The 24,586-nt window shown below is 54.5% G+C and overlaps 2 protein-coding genes across 2 annotated transcripts in view; one reads left to right on the plus strand and one right to left on the minus strand.

Moving 5' to 3' along the window:
• The window catches only part of CHD8 (chromodomain helicase DNA binding protein 8), a 59,420-nt gene extending 47,723 nt beyond the window's left edge, over window positions 1-11,697 (minus strand). Inside the window, exons 1-5 of the mRNA XM_066570167.1 lie at window positions 10,550-11,697; window positions 4,797-6,349; window positions 3,812-4,171; window positions 2,236-2,609; window positions 349-481 (exon numbers count right to left, since the gene is read on the minus strand). Of these exons, the coding sequence (XP_066426264.1) occupies window positions 349-481; window positions 2,236-2,609; window positions 3,812-4,171; window positions 4,797-5,453 (1,524 nt within the window). The 5' untranslated portion in view covers window positions 5,454-6,349; window positions 10,550-11,697. The remainder of the gene's footprint in view (window positions 1-348; window positions 482-2,235; window positions 2,610-3,811; window positions 4,172-4,796; window positions 6,350-10,549) is intronic.
• A 1,715-nt stretch (window positions 11,698-13,412) lies between these two features.
• Window positions 13,413-24,208, plus strand: TOX4 (TOX high mobility group box family member 4). The gene is made up of 9 exons (XM_066570168.1): window positions 13,413-13,598; window positions 14,720-15,038; window positions 16,633-16,937; window positions 18,563-18,820; window positions 20,196-20,267; window positions 21,009-21,338; window positions 21,454-21,657; window positions 22,490-22,719; window positions 24,029-24,208. Exons 1-9 carry the CDS (start codon window positions 13,491-13,493, stop codon window positions 24,105-24,107), a joined length of 1,905 nt encoding a protein of 634 aa, XP_066426265.1. The 5' UTR covers window positions 13,413-13,490; the 3' UTR covers window positions 24,108-24,208.
• Window positions 24,209-24,586: the final 378 nt, after the last annotated feature.

Consider the following 24,586-nt stretch of genomic DNA (forward strand, 5'->3'; position numbering starts at 1 on the left):
ACCCATCCAGGTGACCACACCCACCCAGGTGACCACACCCATCCAAGTGACCCCACACACCCAAGTGACCACGTCCATCCAGGTGACCACACCCATCCAGGTGACCTCACACACCCAAGTGACCACACCCATCCAAGTGACCACACCCATCCAAGTGACCACACCCATCCAGGTGACCACACCCATCCAAGGGACCACACACACCCAAGTGACCACACCCACCCAAGTGACCACACCTGGCCCAGGTGACCCCACACACCCAAGTGACCACACCCATCCAGGTGACCCCACACACCCAGGTGACCACGCCCATCCAGGTGGCCCCGCCCCTCCCCAGGTGTGTCTCACCTGGACTCCTCCCCCGGCTCCTCCCCCCCCGTCGTCCTCCTGGCGCGGGGACGGCGCCGGCAGCGCCTCCGAGTCCGAGTTGTCCGAGCTGGCGTTGCGCTTGCGCTTCTTGCTGACCACCGGCGTGATGGTGCTGCGGACACAGTGACCACTGAGTGACCACTGACCACTGACCAGTGAGTGACCGCTGAGTGACCGCTGGCCACTACCACAGAAACCCCCAAGAAAATCCCCCCAGAAAGCCCAAAATGACTCAAAAAAAGCTCAAAATGGCCCAAAACGACCCCGAGTGAGCGCTGAGTGACCAACTGACCACTGACCACACCTGCTGAGTGACCACTGAGTGACCGCTGGCCACTACCCCAAAAATTCCCAAGAAAATGCCCCCAAAAAGCCCTAAAATGGCCCAAAATTACCCCGAGTGACCACTGAGTGACCATTGACCACACCCACTGAGTGACCAACTGACCACATCCACTGACTGACCACTGAGTGGCCACTGACCACTACCAAAAAAATCCCCAAGAAAATGCCCCCAGAAAGCCCTAAAATGGCCCAAAATGACCCTGAGTGACCAACTGACCACTGACCACTCAGTGACCGCTGAGTGACCACTGACCACTGACCAGTGAGTGACCGCTGGCCACTACCACAAAAACCCCCAAGAAAATGCCCCCCAAAAAAAGCTCAAAATGGCCCAAAAATGACCCCAAGTGAGCGCTGAGTGACCAACTGACCACTGACCACACCCACTGAGTGACCACTGACCACTACCAAAAAAATCCCCAAGAAAATCCTCCCAGAAAGCCCAAAACGACTCAAAAAAAGCTCAAAATGGCCCAAAACGACCCTGAGTGACCAATGAGTGACCGCTGACCACTGAGTGGCCAATGACCGCTGAGTGACTGGTGACCACTGAGTGACCGCAGAGTGGCCGCTGGCCACTACCACAAAAATCCCCAAGAAAATGCCCCCTGAAAGCCCTAAAATGGCCAGAAAATGACCCTGAGTGACCACTGAGCGACCACTGACCACACCCACTGACCACTGAGTGACCGCTGACCACTGAGTGACCACTGAGTGACCACACTGACCAACTGACCACACTGACCAATGACCACAGACCAGTGACCATGCTGACCGACTGACCACACCACAATGACCACCAACCCCATGATGACCACCAACCCTTGATGACCACCAATGACCACCAAAGGTTGATGACCACCAACACCACAATGACCACCAACCCTTGATGACCACAAACCTTGGATGACCCCCAACCCCATGATGACCCCCAACCCCTTGATGACCACCAATGACCACCAAGGTTTGATGACCACCAACCTTGGATGACCCCCAACCCCATGCTGACCACCAACCCCACGATGACCCCCAACCCCTTGATGACCACCAATGACCAGCAAGGTTTGCTGACCCCCAACCCCATGATGACCGCCAATGACCACCAAGGTTTGATGACCACCAACCTTGGATGACCCCCAACCCCATGATGACCACCAACCCCTTGATGACCCCCAACCCCATGATGACCACCACCCCACAATGACCCCCAACCCCTTGATGACCACCAATGACCACCAACCCCACGATGACCACCAACGACCATCAACACCACGATGACCACCAATAACTCCCAACCCCACAATAACTACCAACGACCCCCAACCCTGGATGACCACCAATGACCACCACCCCTTGATGACCCCCGATGACCCCCAACCCTGGATGACCACCAATGACCACCGCCCCTCGATGACCACCAATGACCACCACCCCTTGACGACCCCCGACGACCCCCAGCCCTTGACGACCCCCGACGACCCCCACCACTGACCGCCCCGCCCCACCCCGCCCCACTCTCACCTGGCCTTGCCCCTGGCTTTGCTCTTGCCCTGCCCCTTGCCCCGGCGCGGCCGCTCCTCCTTGGCCGCCGCGGCCCGGTCCTTGCGCCGGCGCTTGCGGTCGCTCTCGTCCTCGGGCCGGACGCTGGGCAGCTCGTCCTCGTTGAGCACGCGCGGGATGTTCTGCTCGCCGCGGGCGCGGGCGCGCGCGATGGCCTCGGCCACGATGCGGTTCGCCTTCTCCTGCTTCTTCTGGTGCTCCAGCTTGCGGCTCTCGTCCGAGCAGCCGCCCGCGCGCGGCACCGACGGCGCCGCGGCCAGCGCGGTCACCTCCGAGCCGCTCAGCACCTTGACCACCGAGAGGCCGGCGGAGGGCGCGCCCGAGGAGGAGCCGGCCTGGGACGGGGGGGGCGGTGGTCAGCGGGGGCGTGGGCGGGTGGTGGTCAGTGAGGGGTGACCGCCACGTTGGGATGGTAACCAACAAGGCCATGGTCGGGTGGTGGTCAGTGAGGACATGCAGTGGTGACCACCACATTGGGATGGTAACCAACAAGGCCATGGTCGGGTGGTGGTCAGTGAGGACAGGGAGTGGTGACCACCACGTTGGGATGGTAACCAACAAGGCCGTGGTCGGGTGGTGGTCAGTGAGGGCGTGGTTGGGTGGTGGTCAGTGAGTGGTGACCACCACATTGGGATGGTAACCAACAAGGCCATGGTTGGGTGGTGGTCAGTGAGGACAGGGAGTGGTGACCACCACGTTGGGATGGTAACCAACAAGGCCGTGGTCGGGTGGTGGTCAGTGAGGGCGTGGTTGGGTGGTGGTCAGTGAGTGGTGACCACCACATTGGGATGGTAACCAACAAGGCCATGGTCGGGTGGTGGTCAGTGAGGACAGGGAGTAGTGGGGGTCAGTGAGTGGTGACCGCCACACTGAGATCATGACCAACAAGGCCGTAGTCAAGTGGTGGTCAGTGAGGACGTGGAGGAGTGACCACCACGTTGAGATGGTGACCAACAAGGCCCTGGTCAAGTGGTGGTCAGCCAGGCCACGGTTGGGTGGTGGTCAGTGAGGACGTGGAGAGGTGACCACCGTGTTGAGATGGTGACCAACGCTGTTGGGCGGTGCTCAGACTGACCACCAGCCCCAACTTTGAGTGACCGTGACCTCTAAGGACAAATGACCATCACCAAACCCAACTGACCACTCCCAGGCTGAGTGACCACCACCAAACCCAGCTGACCACTCCCAAACCCAACTGACCACCACCAAACCCAGCTGACCACTCCCAAACCCAACTGGCCACTCCCCAAACCCAACTGACCACCACCAAACCCAACTGGCCCCCACCAAACCCAATTGACCACTCTGAAACCCAACTGACCACCACCAAACCCAACTGGCCCCCACCAAACCCAATTGACCACTCTGAAACCCAAACTGACCACTCCCCAAACCCAACTGACCACGCCCACCCCAAAGTGACCACTCCCAACCCAACTGACCACTCCCACCCTGCTGACCACTCCCACCCCAAACTGACCACTCCCACCCCACCCTGACCCCGCCCACCCCACCCTGACCACGCCCCGTGTCTCACCTGCGGCTGCAGCACCACCTTGAGCGGCACCGTCAGCCTCTGCCCGGCCCCGCCCACCACCTGCGGCACCTGGGCCACGCCCACGGGCCCCGCCCCCGGCGCCTGCTGGATCAGCTGGATCTTCTGTCCGGCCGCCTGTCCGGCCGCGGCCGGGGGCTGCACCTGCAGCTGGATGGTCACCACCTTGGCCGGAGCGCCGGGGGGCGTGGCCTTGGCCGCCGCGCCGGGGGGCGTGGCCGCGGCCCCGCCCTGCAGGAGGAGCTTGCCGGGCAGGGTGCCCAGGACGACGTGGCGCTGGCCAGGTGGGGCACCTGGGGCAGGTGTCTGCTGCAGCACCAGCGTGATGCGCTTGGACTCGCCCTGCGGACGGACAGACGGACACACCGACACGGGTCAGGGGTCAGTGGGAGGGGCCAGGGGTCACTCAGGGGCCAGTCAGGGGTCAGTGGTGACTCAGGGGTCAGTGTGAGTGGTCAGTGTGGGGATGGACAGAGGTCAGTGGTCACTCAGGGGTCAGTGGTCAGTCAGAGCTCGGTGATCAGTCAGAGGTCAGTCAGGGGTCAGTGGTCACTCAGGGGTCACTGAGGGATCAGTGGTCAGTCACTGGTCAGTGGTCACTCAGTGGTCACTCGGAGGTCAGTGATCAGTGTGGGGATGGACAGAGGTCAGTGGTCAGTCACTGGTCAGTGGTCACTCAGGGGTCACTCAGGGATCAGTGGTCAGTGCAGGGGGCACTGGTCAGTGTAGATGGACATTGGGGTGGGACCCCACAGCTCCGCTGGACATTGTTAAACCACACCTGGCCACGCCCAATCCCCACCCAGCCCCTCCCAATCCCCACCTGGCCACACCCAAACCCCACCTGGCCACACCCAAACCTCACCTGGCCACACCCAAACGCCCCCAAACCTCTCCTGGCCCCACCCAAACCCCCCTCAGACCCCACCTGTCCCCCCCCAGCCCCACCTGTCCCCCGTGGTCTCACCTGGGCGGGCCCCAGGCTCAGTCCGGGTTTCAGGGCGGGGCTCCCAGGTGCGCCCGGCCCCGCCCCCGCCGTGGCCTTCAGGGGCTGCAGCAGCAGCTGCTTCACCTGCCTGGCCCCGCCCCCCGCCGCCGAGGCCACGCCCCCCGCCGCTGCTGCCGAGGCCACGCCCCCCGCCGCCGCCGCGGAGGCCACGCCCCCCGCGCGGATGGTGGGCGGGGCCAGCACCTTGGCCAAGGTGACTTTGCCGCCGTTGGGCGTGGCCGGGGCGGGGCCCCCTCCCGGTGGGGGCGGGGCTTTGAGGATGACGATTTTGGGGGGAGGAGGGGGGGGAGGAGGTCCCGAGGGGGCGGGGGGAGGGGCGGAGACCCCCATGAAGGGATTTCCCTGGCTCAGCACTTCCGCTTCCGGTTGTGGGAGGGGCGGGGCGGGGTTTTGGGGCGGGTCCGGGGGGTTCTGGGGGGTTTGGGGCGGGTCCAGGGCCCCCGAGAGCCCCAAAGCCTCGGCCAGGGGGTCGGTGGGGGGAGGGGTGGGGGCGGGGGGCGGGGCCGAGGAGGAGGGGGGAGGGGCGGGGGGCGGGGCCACCAGGTCCTCGGGGGGGAGGGGGTCCAGGCCGAACAGGTTGGGGTCGTCAAAGAGGTCCATGATGGGGTCGGCCATGTTGGGGGGAGGGGAGGGACCCCCGAAATTGGGGGCGGGGGGGGTTGAATGCGAGAATCAAAAATTTGGGGGTTCTGACCCCAAAAAAATGGGGATTTGAGGGGGAAATGGGGATTTGAGGGGGTTGTGACCCAAAAAATGGGGATTTGAGGGGGTTGTGACCCAAAAAATGGGAATTTAGGGGGAGTTTGGGGAGTCCAAAAAGCCCAAAAAAGCTGAAATTTGAGTGGGTGCTGACCCCAAAAAATCGGGAATTTGGGGGTCTGGACCCCAAAAATCGAAAACTGGGGGGGGGTTTGGGGGTCCTGACTGTGAATATCAACAATTTGGGGGGGTTTGAAGCCAAAAATCAAAAATTTGGGGGGGGTCTTGGGGGCACAACCCCAAAAAATTGGGAATTTGGGGGGGTCTGGGGGGTGCCAACCCCGAAAATCCGAAATTCGGGGAGGATTCGGGGGTCCTGACCCTTAAAATCTGAAATTTGTGGAGGATTTGGGGGTCCCGACCCCAAAAATCCAAAATTCGGGGGGGTTGGGGGAGATCTGGGAGGTCCCAATCGCTAAAAATCAGAATTTTGGGGCGTTTTGAGGGCCCAGACCCCTAAAAATGGAAATCTGGGGGGTCCTGGGTGGAATTTGGGGGATCTGGGAGTCCCCAAACCCCAAAAATGGAAATTTTGGGGAGGATTTAGGGGGGTCCTGGGGGGAAATTGGGGGTCCCCAACCCCAAACTGGGGGGGTTGGGGAGTCCCAGGGGGAATTTGGGGGTGCTGGGGAGGTTTTGGGGGGAATTTGGGGGGAGTTTGGAGGGAATTTGGGGGGAGTTTGGGGGTTTTGGGGGGAGTTTGGGGTTTTTGGGGGGCTCTTCTGAGGCTGGGGGGGCTCCGGAGCTCCAGGCTGTGGGGAGAGAGAAAAGAGGGGGGGTCAGGGGGACCCCAAAATTGGGGGGTTTGCACCCAAAATGAGGCAGGAAAGGAGCTGGGGAAAATGGGGAGACCCCAAACTGGGGGGAACTGGGGGCACTCAGAGCCCAAACTGGGGGAACTGGGAGCCCCAAACTGGGGGGAACTGGGAGCACAAACTGGAGGAACTGGGAGCCCCAAACTGGGGGGAACTGGGACCCCAATGTGGCGCAAACTGGGACCCCAATTTGAGGTTAGTGGGACCCCAAACTGGGACCCAACTGGGGGTAACTGGGATCCCAAAGTGGCGCAAACTGGGACCCCAATTTGGGGTAACTGGGATCCCAAACTGGGACCCCAATTTGGGATAACTGGGATCCCAAACTGGGACCCAATTTGGGGTAACTGGGATCCCAAAGTGGCGCAAACTGGGACCCCAATTTGGGGTAACTGGGACCCCAAACTGGGACCCAACTGGGGGTAACTGGGATCCCAAACTGGTAATAACTGGGACCCCAAAGTGGCCCAAACTGGGACCCCAATTTGGGATATCTGGGACCCCAAACTGGGACCCAACTGGGGGTAACTGGGACCCCAAAGTGGCCCAAACTGGGACCCCAATTTGGGATATCTGGGACCCCAAACTGGGACCCAATTGGGTGTAACTGGGACCCCAAACTGGGACCCAATTGGGGGTAACTGGGATCCCAAACTGGGACCCAATTTGGGGTAACTGGGATCCCAAAGTGGTAATAACTGGGACCCCAAAGTGGCGCAAACTGGGACCCCAATTTGGGGTAACTGAGACCCCAATGTGGCCCATACTGGGACCCCAATGTGGCCCAAACTGGGACCCCAAACTGGGACCCAACTGGGGGTAACTGGGATCCCAAACTGGTAATAACTGGGATCCCAAAGTGGCCCAAACTGGGACCCCAATTTGGGATAACTGGGACCTCAAACTGGGACCCAATTGGGTGTAACTGGGACCCCAGTCCGGCCCAAAGTGGGACCCCAATTTAGGACAAACTGGGACCCCAAACTGGGGGTAACTGGGACCCCAACCTGGCCCAAACTGGGAGTCCCATTTAGAATATCTAGAACCTAAATTTAGGACAAACTGGGACCTCAATTTGGGGTAACTAGGACCTCAATATGGGGCAACTGGGACTCCAATGTGGCCCAAACTGGGACCTCAATTTAGGGTAACTGGGACCCCCAAACGGCCCAAAATGGGACCCCAATTTAGGGTAACTGGGACCCCAAACCGGGACCCCAATTCAGAGTAACTGGGACCCCAATCCAGCCCAAACTGGGACCCCAATCTGGGGTAACTGGGACCCCAATCTGGGGTAACTGGGACCCCAATCAAGCACGAACTGGGACCCAAATTTAGCAAAAGCGAGGACCCCAGTCTGGCCCAAACTGGGAGCCCAATTTAAGGTAACTGGGATCTCGATTTGGGGTAACTGGGACCCCAAACTGGGGGTAACTGGGATCCAATTTGGGGTAACTGGGATCATAATCTGGCCCAAACTGGGACCCAAACTTGGGGGAACTGGGATCCCGATTTGGGGGAACTGGGATCCCAAACTGGGGGGAAATGGGACAACAAACTGGGGGAACTGGGACCCAATTTCGGGTAACTGGGACCCCAGACTGGAACTCCAGTTCAAGGTAATTGGGATCCCATTCTGGCCCAAACTGGGACCCCAAACTGAGACCCAGCCCGGCCCACCCGGACCCCACCAGAGCCCCCCATGAGGGCCGCTCCCCTCCCCCCCCGTCCCCTCACGACCCCCATGAGGGCCGATCCCCCCTCCCCCCCCCCATTCCAGCCTTACCTGTCCCGCCGAGCGCCTGAGGGAAAAGGGGGGGAAGGGAAGGGAAATCCGCCACCCCGCTCGCTTCGGGCCGATATTCGGGGGGGGTTTCCCCACAGAAATGATTTTTGTTTTTTAAAAAATAATTTAAATTTTTAAAGGAAGGGGGGGGAGCAAGGGGGTGTGGGGGGGGGGGGGGGGCGCCGCCGCTCGTGCCCCCCCCGCGCGCGCGCGCCGAGCCCGGGGGCGCCCTCACGGAGCGGCTCGCGGCGCAACGCAGCGCGCGCACGGCCACGCCCCTTCCCAGCCGGCCACGCCCCTCCGCCTCGTTCCCCATTGGCTGAGCCCTGCCGGCGCCGCGCGCTGATTGGTCGGAGCAGCTGCCAGCCGGGTGCGTTGCGCGCGCCCACCCGGAAGCGCTCCCCCTCACGGACATGGTGGGGGGGGCCTTCGTTTAGGGGTGGCCGCGGCGCTGCCGGAGCGCGCGGGGCAGGCGGGAGCGCGGGCAGCCGCGAGCCGCCATCTTGTGGCGCTGAGGGGGACGCGGGGTCCTTCGCCCTCAGAGGGAGGAAAAAAAAAATCATAGATTAAAAAAAACTTAAAAATAAACCCAAATCTGGCGGATTTGAGCCCAAAAAAGCGGCAGGAGCGGCGGGAATGGAAGGGATTGGCCGCGATCGGGCCGCATCGCCCCGAGCGGCGGCGGCGGCGCCAAAATCGAGGGCGGGTTTGGGGCCGGGCCTGGGACTGGGGGAAAATCGGGGAAAATCGGGCAAAAAAAATCGGAAAAAACTGGCAAAAACCGGGAAAATCGGGCAAAAACGGGAAAATCGGGGAAAAAAAACACTCGGAAACGCCGGTTTGGGGACAAAGGGGGCGAGATTGGGCTGAAAATGCCCCCAAAATTGCAAAAAGTGGCCCAAATAGGCCCTCAGGGATCCGGGCTGAAAGAGACCTCAAAAGGCAAAAAAGTGGAAATGAAAGGCACAAAATGGATAAAAATAGCCAAAAAAGGTACTGAAGGGTATAAAAATGGATTGGAATGGCATAAAAATAGATAAAATGGCCAAAAAATGGGTAAAATGGGCATAAAAATGGAGTAAATAGGCATAACAATGTATAAAATGGGCACAAAACGGATTAAAATCGTCCCAAAATTGATAAAATCGTCCCAAAATGAGGTTTAAAAGGTCCCAAAAGGATAAAAATAGAACTAAAAGGGCACAAAATTGATAATTATGGTCCCAAAACGGCACTAAAAGATCCCAAAATTTCACTAAAATGCCTCAAAATGGATTTTTAAGGGTAAAAATTGGCATTAAGTGGTCCCGAATTAATACAAATAACACAAAAAATGGATAAAATTTTGGAAATTTTCCCAAGAAACGCTCAAATCTCCTCAAATTTATTTTTTTTCACCAATAAAAAATAGGGAAAATCTCAAAATTTGACATTTTTTAGGAACCTCGGCACCAAATTCTGGGCTAATCCCCCCAAAATTCAGATTTTAAATCCAAAAAGGAAAAAATTCGCCCCAAATCATTCATTTTTTGGGATAAAAAGGTTGAAGAAAAATCTTAATTTCTCGTTTTGGAGGAAATTTGGAAGCAAATTTGGAGCAGAACTCCCCAAAAAATCCAATTTTAACCCCAAAAAAAGGATAAAAATCCTCAAAATTCAGGGTTTTGGTGGGTTTTTTACTAAATTACCAAAATACTCCAAATTTCTGCAGTTTAAAGTGAAATATACGGAATTACAAGTTATAATATTTTAAAAACATTTTAAAATCCAACAAATTTTGTTGTGTTAAAAATTGTGATTTCAGCTGTGTGAATTGAATTAAAAGTAACTTCATTGAAAATTAAACAGTCAAGGTAAAAAAATATAAATTAACCAAAATCAATTAAACTAATTTAAATTCACTGACATAAAGTAAGTATTACAAAGAATTGTGATTTAGATGTTTTACTTTTTAAAGTTTAAATCTTTAAATTTAAAGGGAAAATTCAGCCAGAAATAGAAATCTGGGGTGAAAAATGCTGAATTTGGGATAAAACTTGGGAATTTGGGGCAAATCCCTGGAATTTGGGGTGAAAAAATCAGAATTTTGGTTGAAATTCATGAATTTTGGGCCAAAAAAGTGGAATTTGCGGTGAAACTCTGGGATTTGGGTTAAAAAAAGGGAATTTAGGTCAAAACAAAAAGGAACTTGAGGAAATAAAAGCAGAATTTTGGGGTGAAAGTGTTGGAATTTGGTAAAGGACCCTGGAATTTGGGTTAACAGCAGGAAATTTTGGGATCCGAATCTGGAATTTGGGTTTGAAATACGAAATTTTGGAGTCCCAGTTTGGCATCTTGGCCCCGCCCCTCACCTCTGATTGGTGCCACCCGCGATGACGTCACCAAGCACGGACCAATGGGGAGCGCAGGGTCCTGGAAAGAGGGAGGGGCTTCGTCAATTGGGGGCGGGGCTTCCTCAGTGACACCAAAACCTCCTGATTTCACCCCAAACCCTCTTCGAGCCCAAAACCTCCCGATTACACCAAAATCTCCTGGTTTCACCCCAAACCTCCTGGTTTCACCCCAAAATCCCCTAAAGAACCCTAAATCTTTAGATTTGCCCTCAAATCCCGAGACTCCTCAAAACCTCTGAATTTCCCCCAAATTTTCCACAAACTCCCCTAAAAAACTCCTGATTTCTGCAAAACCTCCTGATTTCACCCAAAATCCCTCCAGAGACCCCTCAGAACCTCCTGGTTTCACCCAAAACCTCCCCAAATCCTCTCATTTCTTTCCCAAATCCTTCGAATTTCCTTATTTCACCCCAAATCCCTCGAATCTCCTTATTTCACCCCAAATCCCCTCATTTCTCTCCCAAACCCCCTCAAATCCCTTCATTTCAACCCAAAGTCCCTCATTTCTTCTCCAAACCCTCAAATCTCCTGATTTCGCCTCAATTCTCTTCTTTTCACGCCAAACCCCCTCAAATCCCCTCATTTCAGCCGAAATCCCTACATTTTACCCCAAACCCCCTCATTTCTCACCCAAAACCCTCAAATTCCCTCATTTCACCCCAAATCCCCTCATACCTCCCCCAAGATCCCTCATTTCTCGCTTTTTTAGTCCCAAATCCTCTCATTTCTCCCGAAATCCCCTCATTTCTCCTCAAACCCACTAATTTCTCACCCAAACCCGTCAAATCCCCTCATTTTACCCCAAACCCCCTCATTTCTCACCCAAATTCCTCAAATCCTCATTTCACCCCAAATCCCCTCATACCTCCCCAAAATCCCCTCATATTTCCCCAAATCCCCTCATACCTCACCCAAATCCCCTCATTTCTCACCCAAACCCCTCGAATCCCCACATTTAACCCAAAATCCCCTCATACCTCACCCAAACCCCTCGAATCCCCACATTTAACCCAAAATCCCCTCACGTCTCCTCCCTTCACCCCCCAAACGCCCCAAATCCCCTCATTTCACCCCAAATCCCCTCATTTCCCGCTCATTTCCCCCAACCCCCCTCATTTCTCACTCATTTAATCCCAAACCCCCTCATACCTCCCCCAAACCCCTCAAACCCTCACATTTCACCCCAAATACCCTCACGTCTCCCCCCAACCCCCCCCCCATCCCCTCACGAACATCCCCCCCCCCCCGCCAATTCCTCCCCCGCCCCTCCCACACCCCGTGGGCCCCCCCGGGCCGCCCCCAAATCCCCAAATCCGCCCGAATTTCCCCCAAAATCTGCCCCGGACCCCTCCCCCCCCTCCCCCCCTCACGGCCCCCCCTCCCCCCTCAGCCCCCCCCCCGCCCCGCCCCTCCCCCCCCGCCCGTCGCCGCCGATGACGCACCGCCCGCGCCGCGCGCGCCCGCCGCTGGCGCCCCGCCCCTTCCGGCGGCGCTCCGCCCCTTCTCTATGGTTCCTCCCCATATCCTCCCTGAGGGCTCCTCCTTTCCTATTCCGGTGCCGCTCTAGCTCGGTCCTCCAACGCTTCAATGCTCTCGTTCCCTCTCTGCTTTTAAACAAAAAAAAGCTAAAAAATTGTCGAAACGCCACAGATTGGTTTTTTGTTGTCACAGAGAGCGGGTTTAAACGGCTGGGTTGCGGTTGGGTTGTCCACAAGGAGGTTTCGTCTCTATGGTGGCGGCAGCGGAAATGGCGGCGCCAGGGAGGGGCGGGGTTTCCGCTTCGGCGCGCGGCGCCCCGGGGGGGGGAGCGGCGGCGCGATGGAGGTGAGGGGGGGGGCGGGCGTGAGGGGGAAAATGGGGCAAAACCGGCCAAAAATGGGAAAAAAGGGGGAAATCAACGCGCTCAGGGGCGGCTGGGGGCGGGGCGGGGAGGTTGGGGGCGGGAAAATGGGGGTTTGGGGAGCGGGGGGGGAGGGCGGAGAGCGTGAGGGGGGAAATGGGGCGAAAATCAGGAAAAAAGGGGAAAATGAGAGAAAATATTGTGACGTGAGGGGAAAGAAGGGGAAAATGGGAGAAAAAGGAAGAAAATGGGGGCGAAAAGGGGGTTTAGGGTGTGGGGGGAGAGCGTGAGGGGAAAATGGGAAAAAATGGGGGAAAATGGGGAAAAAAAGAGAAAATGGGAAAAAAGGTTCTGGTGTGAGTGGAAAATGGGGGAAAAAAGGGGAAGAAAAGAGAAAAAATGGGGTTTGGGAAGGTTACAGGGAGGGAGGGAGAGCATGAGGGGAAAATGGGGTGAAAATCGGGGAAAATGGGAAAAAATATTGTGGTGTGAGGGGAAAATGGGAAAAAAGGGGGGGAAAATGGAGAAGTGGGGGGTATAAAGGGGGAAATATGGAAAAAAAAGGGGGAAGTGGGGAAAAAAGGAAAAAGCAGAAAAAATGGGAATAAAGGAGAAAAAGGGGGAAAAAAGGGAAAAGTGGGGGAAAAAAGCAAAAAGTAGAGAGAAAAGGGGGAAAAGCTCAAAAAAAAGAGAAAACGGAAGAAAAAATGGAGAGTTTGGGATAAAAGGGAAGGAGTAAAAGAAAAATGAAAAGGTGGGGGAAATGGGAAGAAGCTGGGAAAATCGGGGGAAAATAGGGAGAAATGGGTAAGAAAGACGTGAAAGAGGAAAAAAAAAGGGGAAAATGGGAAAAAAAGAGAAGAGAAGTGGAAATAATGAGAAAAGTGGGGAAAGAAGTAAAAAGAGGGGAAAGGGGGGAAAAAAGGGGGAAAAGTGTGAAGAAAGAGAGAGAAATTAGGGAAAAAAGTGAGGGAAAAAAGGGAAAAAAAATGAGATAAAAACGGGGAAAAACTTGGGAAAAAAGGAGGAAAAAGGTAAAAAAAGGGGGAAAAGGGAAGGATGGGGCTGAATTTGGGCTGCGTTGCTGTGGTTTCTGCAGTTCCCCGGGGCAGTGACAATTACCTGGCCATCACCGGCGCCTCCCACCCCTTCCTCAGCGGGGCCGAGGTGAGAAACGGGCGGGAAAAGGGCGAATTTGGGCAAATCCCAAAGGAATCCCTGCGGCACAGCCCCTGCTGCGGGTGGGGCTGGGGAGAAAAAAAAATTGAATTTTTTCTGATTTTGGCTTGGGACCGCCGCAATTTTTGTGCCCTGATTTTGGGCTGAAACCCTCTGGGTTTCCACATTTCTGAACGAATTTCCACATTTCTGCTCGCAGCTCCCCGGTTTTGTGCCAAAGCTCTGAGTTTTTGCCCCAAATCCCTGGATTATGGCGCCAAACTCCCCAAATTTTGTCCGGAACCCCCAAATTTTGGTGCCAAACCCGCAAATTTTGGTGCCAAACCCCCAAATTTTGGTGCCAAACCCCCAGTTTTGTGTTGGGAACCCCCAGTTTTGGGCTGAAACTCCCCGATTTCTGTCCTAAAGTCCCCGTTTTTCTTCCAAACCTCCCGATTTTGGGCCGGAACCCCCTGATTTTGGGCTGGAACCCCCCAAATTTTGGTGCCAAACCCCCCAAATTTTGGTACCAAACCCCCAAGTTTTGGTGCCAAACCCCCCAAATTTTGGTGCCAACCTCCCCGATTTCAGGTCCAAACCCCCCAATTTCATCCCAATCCCCCCAATTTCCATCCCGATCCCCCCAATTTCAGGTCCAAAGCCCTGATTTCAATCCCAAACCCCCCGATCTCACTCCCAAACCCCCCAAATCCCCAATCTGGCTCCCAAATTCCCCAATTTCGCTCCCAAACCCCCCAATGTGGCTCCCAAATCCCCCAATCTCAAACCCACCCCCCCCAGTTTCAGGTCCAAACCCCCCAATTTCAGGTCCAAACTCCCTGATTTTGATCCCAAACTACCCAATCTGGCTCCCAAACCCCCCAATCTCACTCCCAACCCCCCCCAATTTCCATCCCAAACCCCCAATTTCCATCCCAAACCCCCCAATCTCCCTTCCAAAACCCCCAGTCTCTCTCCCAACCCCCCAATCTGTCTCCCAATCCCCCAATTTCCCTCCCAAACCCCCCAATCTGGCTCCCAAACCCCCCAATTTCCATCCCAAACCCCCCGAATCTCAATCCCAAACCCCCCAATTTCCATCCTAACCCCCCGTTCTCCCCCTTTCCCAGACGTTCCACACGCCCAGCCTGGGCGACGAGGAGTTCGAGATCCCCCCGATCCCGCTGGACTCCGACCCCTCGCTGGCCGTGGTCGGGCACTTCGAGGACCTGCCCGAGCCCGGGGGCGCCCCCGAGGCCCCGTTCGCGCCCCCCGGCTACGGCGTGGGGGGGCTGGAGCTGCCCGTGGCCGTGGGGCTGCCCCCGGGCATGATGGAGCAGCCGGGGGGGCTGCTCAACATGGTGAGTGCGGGGACCCCGGAAATGGGGAGGGTGGGACCGGAAATGGGGAATGTGGGGCCGGAAATGGGGGAGTGTGGGGCCGGAAATGGTGAGTGGGGGGCCGGAAATGGTGAGTGCGGGGCCGGAAATGGTGAGTGTGGGGCCGGAAATGGGGAGTGGGACCGGAAATGGGGGAGTGGGACCGGAAATGGGGGAGTGTGGGGCCGGAAATGGTGAGTGCGGGGCCCCGGAAATGGGGGGTTTCACCCAAAAAATGGGGGGTTTAGCCCCAAAAATGCGGTGGGAATGGTCCTGGGAATGGGGAGTGAATGGTCCCAAAAATGGGGGGTTTGACCCCGGAAATGGGGGGGGGTGAACCCGGAAATGGTGAGTGTGGGGCCGGAAATGGGGCGGTAGGACCGGAAATGGTGAGTGCAGGGCCGGAAATGGTGAGTGCGGGGCCCAGGAAATGGGGGGTGGGACCGGAAATGGGGGGAGTGGGACCGGAAATGGGGGCGTGTGGGACCCGGAAATGGTGAGTGCGGGGCCGGAAATGGTGAGTGCGGGGCCGGAAATGGGGGGTGAACCCGGAAATGGTGAGTGTGGGGCCGGAAATGGGCGGGTTTCACCCCAAAAATGGGCTGGGTATGGTCGTGGAAATGGGGAGGGAATGGTCCCAAAAATGGGGGCTTTGACCCCAAAAATGGGGTGGGAATGGTCTCAAAAATGGGGAGGGAATGGTCACAAAAATGGGGGATTTAACCCCAAAAATGGGGGGTTTCACCCCAAAAATGGGCTGGGAATGGTCCTGAGAATGGGGAGGGAATGGCCTCAAAAATGGGGGGTTTGACCCCAAAAATGGGGTGGGAGTGATGTCCCTAAATGGGGGGGTTTAACCCAAAAATGGGCTGGGAATGGTCCTGAGAATGGTCCTGGAAATGGGGGGTTTGACCCCAAAAATGGAGGGTTTGACCCCGAAAATGGGCTGGGAATGGTCCTGGGAATGGGGAGGGAATGGTCCCAAAAATGGGGGGTTTAACCCCAAAAATGGAGAGAATTTAACCCCAAAAATTGACAGAATTTAATCCCAAAAGTGGAGAAATTTTAATGCCAAAAGGGAGTGGAAATGGTCCTGAAAATAGAGCGAAAGTGATCCCAAAAATTGGGGATTTAACGCTAAAAATGGGTGGGAATAATTTCTAAAATAGGGGGAAAATGACCCCAAAATGGAGACGATTTAACCCCAAAATGGGCTGGGAATTTAACCCCAAAAATGGGGGAATTTAATCCTAAAAATAGGGGAATTTAACCCCAAAAATCGAAGGGATTTAACCCAAAAATGGGGGGAATTTATCCTCAAAAATGGGGGAATTTAACCCCAAAAATTGAGGGGAATTTAACCCCAAAAAATGGAAGGGATTTAACCTTAAAAATGGGGGAAATTAACCCCAAAATCAGGGGATTTAACCCCAAAAATGGAGGGAAATTTAACCCCAAAAATGGGGGAACTTAACCCCAAAAATGGGCTGGGAACAGTCCTGAAAACGGGGCCGAAAATAATCCCCAAAAAATCGGATTTTTGGGGGGGGTCAATAACCAGGATTTTGAGGTCAACGATCCGTATTTTGGGTTCCATAACCAGGATTTTCAGTCAGTAATTCTATTTTTTGGGTTAAATAATTTGATTTTTCGGTCTTTTCCAGGAGCTGGAGCCGCCCATGGGTCCCAGTTCCCCCCCAGCGCCCCCGTGACCATCGAGGTCCCCCTGGGCGCCCTCAGCCCCGCCGCCCTCCTGGCCACGCCCCTGGCCACGCCCCTCACCACCATCGACCAATCGGAGCTCAGCTCGCAGCTGGGGCTGGGGCTGGGCGGCGCCGCCTCCTCCTCGGCCACGCCCCCCGGCGCCGGCCCCGCCCCCCAGGCCCCGCCCAGCCCCGAGCGGGGGCTGAGCCCCGGCCCCTCCCCCGCGGGGTCCCTGCAGGACGAGGAGATGGAGGAGTTCAGGAGGGTGAGTGAGAAAATGGCCAAAAACGGCCAAAATGACCCAAAATGACCCAAAACTGCCCCAAAATGAGCCTGGCAGGGTGAGGAGATGGAGGAGTTCAGGAGGGTGAGTGAGAAAATGACCAAAAACGGCCAAAAATGACCCAAAATGCCCCAAAATGAGCCTGGCAGGGCGAGGAGATGGAGGAGTTCAGGAGGGTGAGTGAGAAAATGACCAAAAACGGCCAAAAATGACCCAAAATGACCCAAAACTGCCCCAAAATGAGCCTGGCAGGGTGAGGAGATGGAGGAGTTCAGGAGGATGAGTGAAAAAAATACCCAAAAACAGCCAAAAATGGCTTAAAATGACCCAAAATGACCCAAAAATGCCCCAAAATGAGTCTGGTACACAAATCCTAAATTTCACTTTTTTTTTCCCCCCAATTTTTTCTGTTTTTTCCCTCCCACCCCCCCACACACAAAACCCCCCAAATTTCACCTTTTTCCCCCCCAAATTTCCCCTTTTCCCTACATTTTTTCTCTGGTTCCCCCCCAAATTTTCCCCTTTTCCCCCAAATTTTCCCCTTTTTCCCCCATTTTCTCTGTCTTTTCCCCCCAAATTTCCCCCTTTTCCCCCCCAAATTTCTCCTTTTCCCCCCCATTTTCTCTCTCTTTTTCCCCCCAAAATTTCCCCTTTTCCCCCCATTTTCTGCTCCTCTTCCCCCACATTTTCTCTCTTTTTCCCCCCCAAATTTCACTTTTTTCTCCCCCAATTCCCCTTTTTTCCCCCCCAATTTCTCTTTTCCCCCCACACAAAACCCCCCAATTCCCGTTTTTCCCCCCATTTTCTTTCTCTTTTCCCCCCAAATTCCCCTTTTTCTTCCCAATTTTCACTTTTTTCCCCCCAAATTTCCCCTTTTCCCCCCACATTTTCTCTCTCTTTCCCCCCCAAATTTCACTTTTTTCTCCCCCAATTTCCCCTTTTTCCCCCCCCAATTCCCCTTTTTTCCCCCCCAATTTCCCTTTTTTCCCCCCCAATTTCCCTTTTCCCCCCCAAATTCCCCCTTTCCCCCCCAAATCTCCTTTTCCCCCCACACAAAACCCCCCAATTCCCCTTCCCCCCCCCCGTATTTTCTCTCTCTTTTCCCCCCAAATTTCCCTTTTCCCCCCCAAATTTTCTTTTCCCCCCCATTTTCTCTCTCTTCCCCCCCCAAATTTCCTCTTTTCCCCCCCAAATCCCCTTTTCCCCCCACACAAAACCCCCAAATTCCCCTTTCCCCCCCCATTTTCTCTCCCTTTCCCCCCCAAATCCCCTTTTCCCCCCACACAAAACCCCCCAATTTCCCCTTTTTCCCCCCATTTTCTCTCCCTTTCCCCCCCAAATTTCCCCTTTCCCCCCCCCAAATTTCCCTTTTCCCCCCCAAATTCCCCTTTTCCCCCCCATTTTCTCTCTCTTTCCCCCCCAAATTCCCCCTTTCCCCCCCAATTCCCCTTTTCCCCCCACACAAAACCCCCCAAATTCTCCTTTCCCCCCAAATTCCCCCTTTCCCCCCCAATTCCCCTTTTCCCCCCACACAAAACCCCCCAATTTCCCCTTTTTCCCCCATTTTCTCTCTCTTTCCCCCCCATTTCCCCCCCTTTCCCCCCCAGCCCCCTGCCCCGCCGGCCCCGTCCCCCCCGGCGCCCCCGGCCCCCGTTCCCGAGCCGCCGCGGGCGCGGGCCAAGCCGCCCAAGAAGGCCAAGAAGAAGAAGGACCCGAACGAGCCGCAGAAGCCGGTGTCGGCCTACGCGCTCTTCTTCCGCGACACGCAGGCGGCCATCAAGGGCCAGAACCCCAACGCCACCTTCGGGGAGGTCTCCAAGATCGTGGCCTCCATGTGGGACTCGCTGGGCGAGGAGCAGAAACAGGTGAGAAATGGGGAAAAATGGGGTGAAAAAAGCAAAAAATGGGAAAAAACGGCACAAAAATGGGAAAAAAACGGCACAAAAATGGGGTAAAATGGGGGAAGGGTCTCCAAGATCGTGGCCTCCATGTGGGACTCGCTGGGCGAGGAGCAGAAACAGGTCAGGAACGGGATTTTGGGGTGAAAACGGGGGAAAACGGGAAAAAAACGGGAAAAAACGGCACAAAAATGGGAAAAAACGGCACAAAAATAGCAATAAATGGCAAAGAAATGGAGTAAAATGGGGGAAGGGTCTCCAAGATCGTGGCCTCCATGTGGGACTCGCTGGGCGAGGAGCAGAAACAGGTGAGAGGGAAAAATGGGGTGAAAACGGGGGAAAACGGGAAAAAACCCTGAAAAAATGGGAAAAAACGGCTCAAAAAATGGGATAAAATGGGAAAAAAAAAGGCAAAGAACTCGGGTTTGGGGTCAGATCGTGGCCTCCATGTGGGACTCGCCCCAATTTTTGCCCCATTTTTATCCAATTTTTGCCCCATTTTTATCCAATTTTTGCCCCATTTTTATCCAAATTTTGCCCCATCTTTTCCCCAATTTTTGCCCCATTTTGCCCCATTTCCCCCCAATTTTTGTCCCATTTTTATCCTGCTTTCGCCCCATTTTCATCCCAATTTCTGCCCCATTTCTGCCCCAATTTTTACCCGATTTCCCCCCATTTTTTACCCCATTTTCTCCCAATTTTTGACCCAATTTTTGTCCCAATTTTGCTCATTTTTCCCCAATTTTTGCCCCATTTTTGCCCAATTTTTACCCCATTCCCCCCCAATTTTTCCCCATGATAATCCAATTTTTGCTCAAATTTTTGCCCCAATTTTTACCCCATTTTCTTCCCAATTTTTGCCCCAATTTTGCTCATTTTTTCCCCAATTTTTGCCCAATTATTACCCAATTTTTGCCCCATTTTCCCCCAATTTCTGCCCCAATTTCTGCCCCAATTTTGCTCACTTTTGCCCCCATTTTTTTGCCCCATTTTTGCCCCAATTTTTCCCCCATTTCTGCCCCAATTTTGCCCATTTTTTCCCCCAATTTTTGCCCAATTTTTACCCCATTTTCTTCCCAATTTTTGCCCCAATTTTGCTCATTTTTTCCCCAATTTTTACCCAATTATTACTCAATTTTTGCCCCATTTTCCCCCAATTTCTGCCCCATTTCTGCCCCTATTTTGCCCATTTTTCCCCAATTTTTTCCCAATTTTTACCCCATTTTCTTCCCAATTTCTGCCCCAATTTTGCTCATTTTTTTCCCCAATTTTCCCCCAATTTTTGCCCCAATTTCTGCCCCATTTCTGCCCCAATTTTGCTCACTTTGGCCCCGTTTTCCAGGTGTACAAGCGCAAGACGGAGGCGGCCAAGAAGGAATACCTGAAAGCTCTGACGGCCTACAAGGCGACCCTGGTAACCCCCAAAAACCCCAAATTCCCCCCCAAAAAACCCAAAGCTCAAAAGAATCCACCTAAAAAAAACCAAAAGGAAAAAAAATCCGCTCAAAAAACAGAAAAAATCCACCCAAAAATCCCAAAAAAATGCCCCCAAAAATCAAAGAAAATCCACCCGAAAAAGCCAAAAATCAGAAAAAAATCTGGACAAAAAAAAAAAAAACAAAAAATCCACCCAAAAAATCCCAAAAAATTCCCCAAAAATCAAAGAAAATCCTCCCAAAAAAGCCAAAAATCAGAAAAAAAATCCGGACCAAAAAACCCCAAAATCCCTCAAAAAAACCCACAAAAAATTCACCCAAAAATCCCCAAAAATTCCCCCAAAAATCAAAGAAAACCCGGACAAAAAAGCCAAAAATCAGAAAAAATCTGGACCAAAACAAACCCCAAAATCCCTCAAAAAAGACCCCAAAAAATCCATAGAAAATCCACCCAAAAATCCCAAAAAATTCCCCCCAAAATCAAAGAAAATCCTCCCCAAAAAAAGCCAAAAATCAGAAAAAATTCGGACCAAAAACACCACCAAAATCCCCCAAAAAATCCACCCAAAAATCCCAAAAAATTCCCCCCAAAATCAAAGAAAATCCTCCCGCAAAGCAAAAAAAGAATTTTTTCTGATTTTTTTCTCTTTTTTTCCCATTTTTTTCCCATTTTTTTCTCTTTTTTTTCTCTTTTTTTCCCTCCCCTCCCCCCCCCCCAGACCTCCACGGACCCCCCCGACCCCGACCCCTCCCCCGCCCCCTCCGCCCCCGCCCCGCCCCCCGCCCAAGCCCCGCCCCCATCCCAAGCCCCGCCCCCCGCCCAAGCCCCGCCCCCGCCCATCACCAAAATCCTCATCCCCAAGCAGCTGCTGCTGGGGGGGGGCGGGGCGGTGGCGGTGGGGGAGGGGCCGGTGGGGGGCGGGGCCGGAGGGGGCGTGGTCACCGTCATCCCGGTGGGCCCCGCCCCCGCCGCCGCCCGCCCCGCCCCCGTCCTCGCGCGCCTGCAGCCCCCGCCCCTCCAGCAGATGCCCCTCCCCCCTCCCTCCGCCGTGACGTCATCGCAGGGCGCGGGGGGCGGGGCGGCCGCTCCCAGCCCCTCCCCCGCCGCCCCCCCCTCGGCGCAGGCGGGCGCCCCCTCCCCCCCGCCCCCCCCCCCTCCAGCAGGGCCCCCCCAAGATCCGCGCCCCGCCCCCCCTGCACATCAAGGTCCTGGCCCCGCCCCCCCTGCACGTGGTGGGCGTGGCCGCCCCGGCCCCGCCCCCGGCGCAGCCCCAGCCCCTCCCCCACGGCGCGGGGGGAGGGGAGGAGGAGGAGGAGGAGGAGGAGGAGGAAGAGAGGGGGGGGGAGGAGCTGCTGCTGCCCCCCGAGGTGAGAGCGGAAATGGGGGGAAAAATGGGGGGGAAAAAATGGGGAAAAATGGGGGGGAAAAAATGGGGGGGGGAAATGGGGGGGGAAAATGGGCAAAAATGGGGGGGGAAATGGGGGGAAAAGGGGGGAAAAATGGGGGGGAAAGGGGGAAAATGGGCAAAAATGGGGGGGAAAAATGGGGGGGAAAAAATGGGAGGAAATTGGGGGGAAAATGGGGGGGGAGAAATGGGGCAAAAATGGGGAGAAAATATGGGGAGAAATGGGGAAAATATGGGGGGCAAAAAGGGGAAAAATGGGGGGGAAATGTGGGGGCGGAAAATGGGAGGAAAAGGAAAAATTTGGGGAAACATGGGGAGGAGAAAATGGGGGGAGAAAGGGGGAAAATATGGGGGAAAATGGGGCAAAAATGGGGGGGAAAATATGGGGGGAAAAAGGGGAAAAATGGGGGCAAAAATGGGAGAAAATGGGCAAAAATGGGGGAAAATGGGGGAAAATATAGGGGGAAAATGGGGGCAAAATGGGGGGAATTGGGGGGAAAATATGGGGGGAAATTGGGGGGGAAAATGGGAGGGAAATTGGGGGGCAAATGAGAGAAAAATGGGAGGGGAAAAGGGGGGAAAATGGGGAAAAATGGGGGGGACAAATGGGGCAAAAACGCGGGAAAAATATGGGGGGGAAAATGGGATTTTGGGGAGTTCAAATGGGATTTTAGGGGAGCACAAAAACGGGGGAAAAAAAAGAAATCCCAGAAAAAAAACAACCGGGATTGAAACGCTGAAAACGCCAACAAAAACCCCCCCAGCCCCAAAATCGCCGTTTTTCACCCCGGCAGGGCGAGTCCCCGCCCCGCGTGGAGCTGGTGGCCGAGGTGGCCGAGGTGGCCGAAGTGGCCGAAGTGGCCGAAGTGGCCGAAGTGGCCGCGGTGTCGCCGCCGGGCGGGGCCGGGCCCGAGTGGCCCCGGGGCCGCTGCTGCGTCCGGGCCGGGTGCGAGCGGGCGCCCGTGGCCAGCGGGGACTGGGACGAGGAGTTCTGCTCCAGCGAGTGCCTGGTCAGGCACTGCCGGTCAGTCTGGGGTGAAAAACAGGGATTTTGGGCAAAAAAAAACGGAGGGTTTAGCCCAAAAAACGGAGGTTTTAGAGCCAAAAATGGCCATTTTGGGGGGAAAAATGTGGGCTGGGAATGGGGGGTTCTGCTCCAGCGAGTGCCTGGTCAGGCACTGCCGGTCAGTCTGGGGGGAAAAACGGGGATTTTGGGCAAAAAAACGGAGATTTTAGCCCAAAAATTGGAGGTTTTAGAGGCAAAAATTGGCCATTTTTGGGGGGAAAAAAGGGGGCTGGGAATGGGGGTTCTGCTCCAGCGAGTGCCTGGTCAGGCACTGCCGGTCAGTCTGGGGCCAAAAACGGGGATTTTGGGCAAAAAAAACGGAGGGTTTACCCCAAAAAATGGAGGTTTTAGAGGCAAAAATGGCCATTTTGGGGGGAAAAATGTGGGCTGGGAATGGGGGGGTTCTGCTCCAGTGAGGGCCTGGTCAGGCACTGCCGGTCAGTCTGGGGCGAAAAAACGGGATTTTGGGCAAAAAAAACGGAGATTTTACGCCAAAAATTGGAGGTTTTAGAGGCAAAAATTGGCGGTTTTGGAGCCAAAAATGGCCATTTTTGGGGGGAAAATGGGGACTGGGAATGGGGGTTCTGCTCCAGCGAGGGCCTGGTCAGGCACTGCCGGTCAGTTTGGGGTGAAAAACGGGGATTTTGAGAAAAAAAAAAAAAAAAAGGGAGGTTTTAGCCCAAAAATCGGCGGTTTTAGAGGCAAAAATCAGCAGTTTTGGAGCCCAAAATGGCGATTTTCGGCACGAAAATGCTGGGTCTTGACCCAGAAATGGCATTTTTTGACCCAAAACCAAAGCGTATCCAAAAATGGTGGGGTTTGACCCAAAAATGGCTTTGTTGAACAAAAACGGCCGTTTTGAGCCAAAATCGCCGGTTCTGTACCCAAAACCGCCATCTTTTAACCCAAACCCACTGGGTTTTGACCCCAACATCTCCACTTTTTGCCCCAAAATTCCCATTTTTTAAAATCAAAACCGTTTTAACCCAAAACGGCCGTTTTTTAACCCAAAACACCATTTCCTGACACAAAACCGCATTTTTTAACCCAAAAATCACCTTTTTTCCACCCAAAACCCCTTTTTATTTTTCCCCTCAAAATCACATTGTTCATCTCAAAATTCCCATTTTCTTTCCCCAAACCCATCGTTTCTACCCCCAAACTGCCACTTTTGAACCAAAATCCCCGTTTTTTGCCCCAAAATTCCATTTTTTGACCCCAAAAATGACACTTTTTACCAAAACCTCGCTTTTTTCCCCCGTTTCAGGGACGTGTTCCTGGCCTGGCTGGCGGCCCGGGGCAGCAGCAGCAGCAGCAGCAGCAGCAGCGTCGTCTTCGTCAAGTGACCCCGAATTTTGGGGTGAATTCGGGCGATTTTGGGGTCTCGGCGCTCGGAATCGAACGGAGCCGCGGAGCTCGAGGGACTTTGGCTTTTTTTGGGCCTTTTTGCCCCAAAAAGAGGGGGGGGGGTGGGGGTTGTAAAAAAAATGGAATTTGGGGAGGGGGAAAAAAAGGGGGAAAAGCAGAAAAAAAGGGGGGTGGGAAATTTATTTTTTTGTGCTTCAATAAAAATCGGGTTTGAGCACCAGAAAGGCGGTTTGGACCCAAAAAAGTCATTTTTAGACCCAAAAATTCATTTTTGACCAAAAAATTCATTTTTACACCCAAAAAATCCAATTTTAACACCAAAAATTCCAATTTAGACTAAAAATTCCAATTTAACCCTAAAAAATCCAATTTTAACCCCAAAAATTCCAGTTTAGATTAAGAAATCCAATTTTAACCCCAAAAATTCAGTTTTAACCCCAAAAAATCCAATTTTAAC

This window comes from Molothrus aeneus, unplaced genomic scaffold (assembly GCF_037042795.1).
Source record: "Molothrus aeneus isolate 106 unplaced genomic scaffold, BPBGC_Maene_1.0 scaffold_240, whole genome shotgun sequence".
NCBI classification, from domain to species: Eukaryota; Metazoa; Chordata; class Aves; order Passeriformes; family Icteridae; genus Molothrus; species Molothrus aeneus.

Excerpts from the sequence above, each read along its gene's own strand:
- TOX4 (XM_066570168.1), top strand. The coding sequence starts at position 13,491 with ATGGGGCTGAATTTGGGCTGCGTTGCTGTGGTTTCTGCAGTTCCCCGG. Across the intron at positions 20,268-21,008 it reads CGGCCTACAAGGCGACCCTG|ACCTCCACGGACCCCCCCGA; the intron begins GTAACCCCCAAA and ends CCCCCCCCCCAG. Across the intron at positions 21,339-21,453 it reads CCCTCCCCCCTCCCTCCGCC|GGCCCCCCCAAGATCCGCGC; the intron begins GTGACGTCATCG and ends CCCCTCCAGCAG.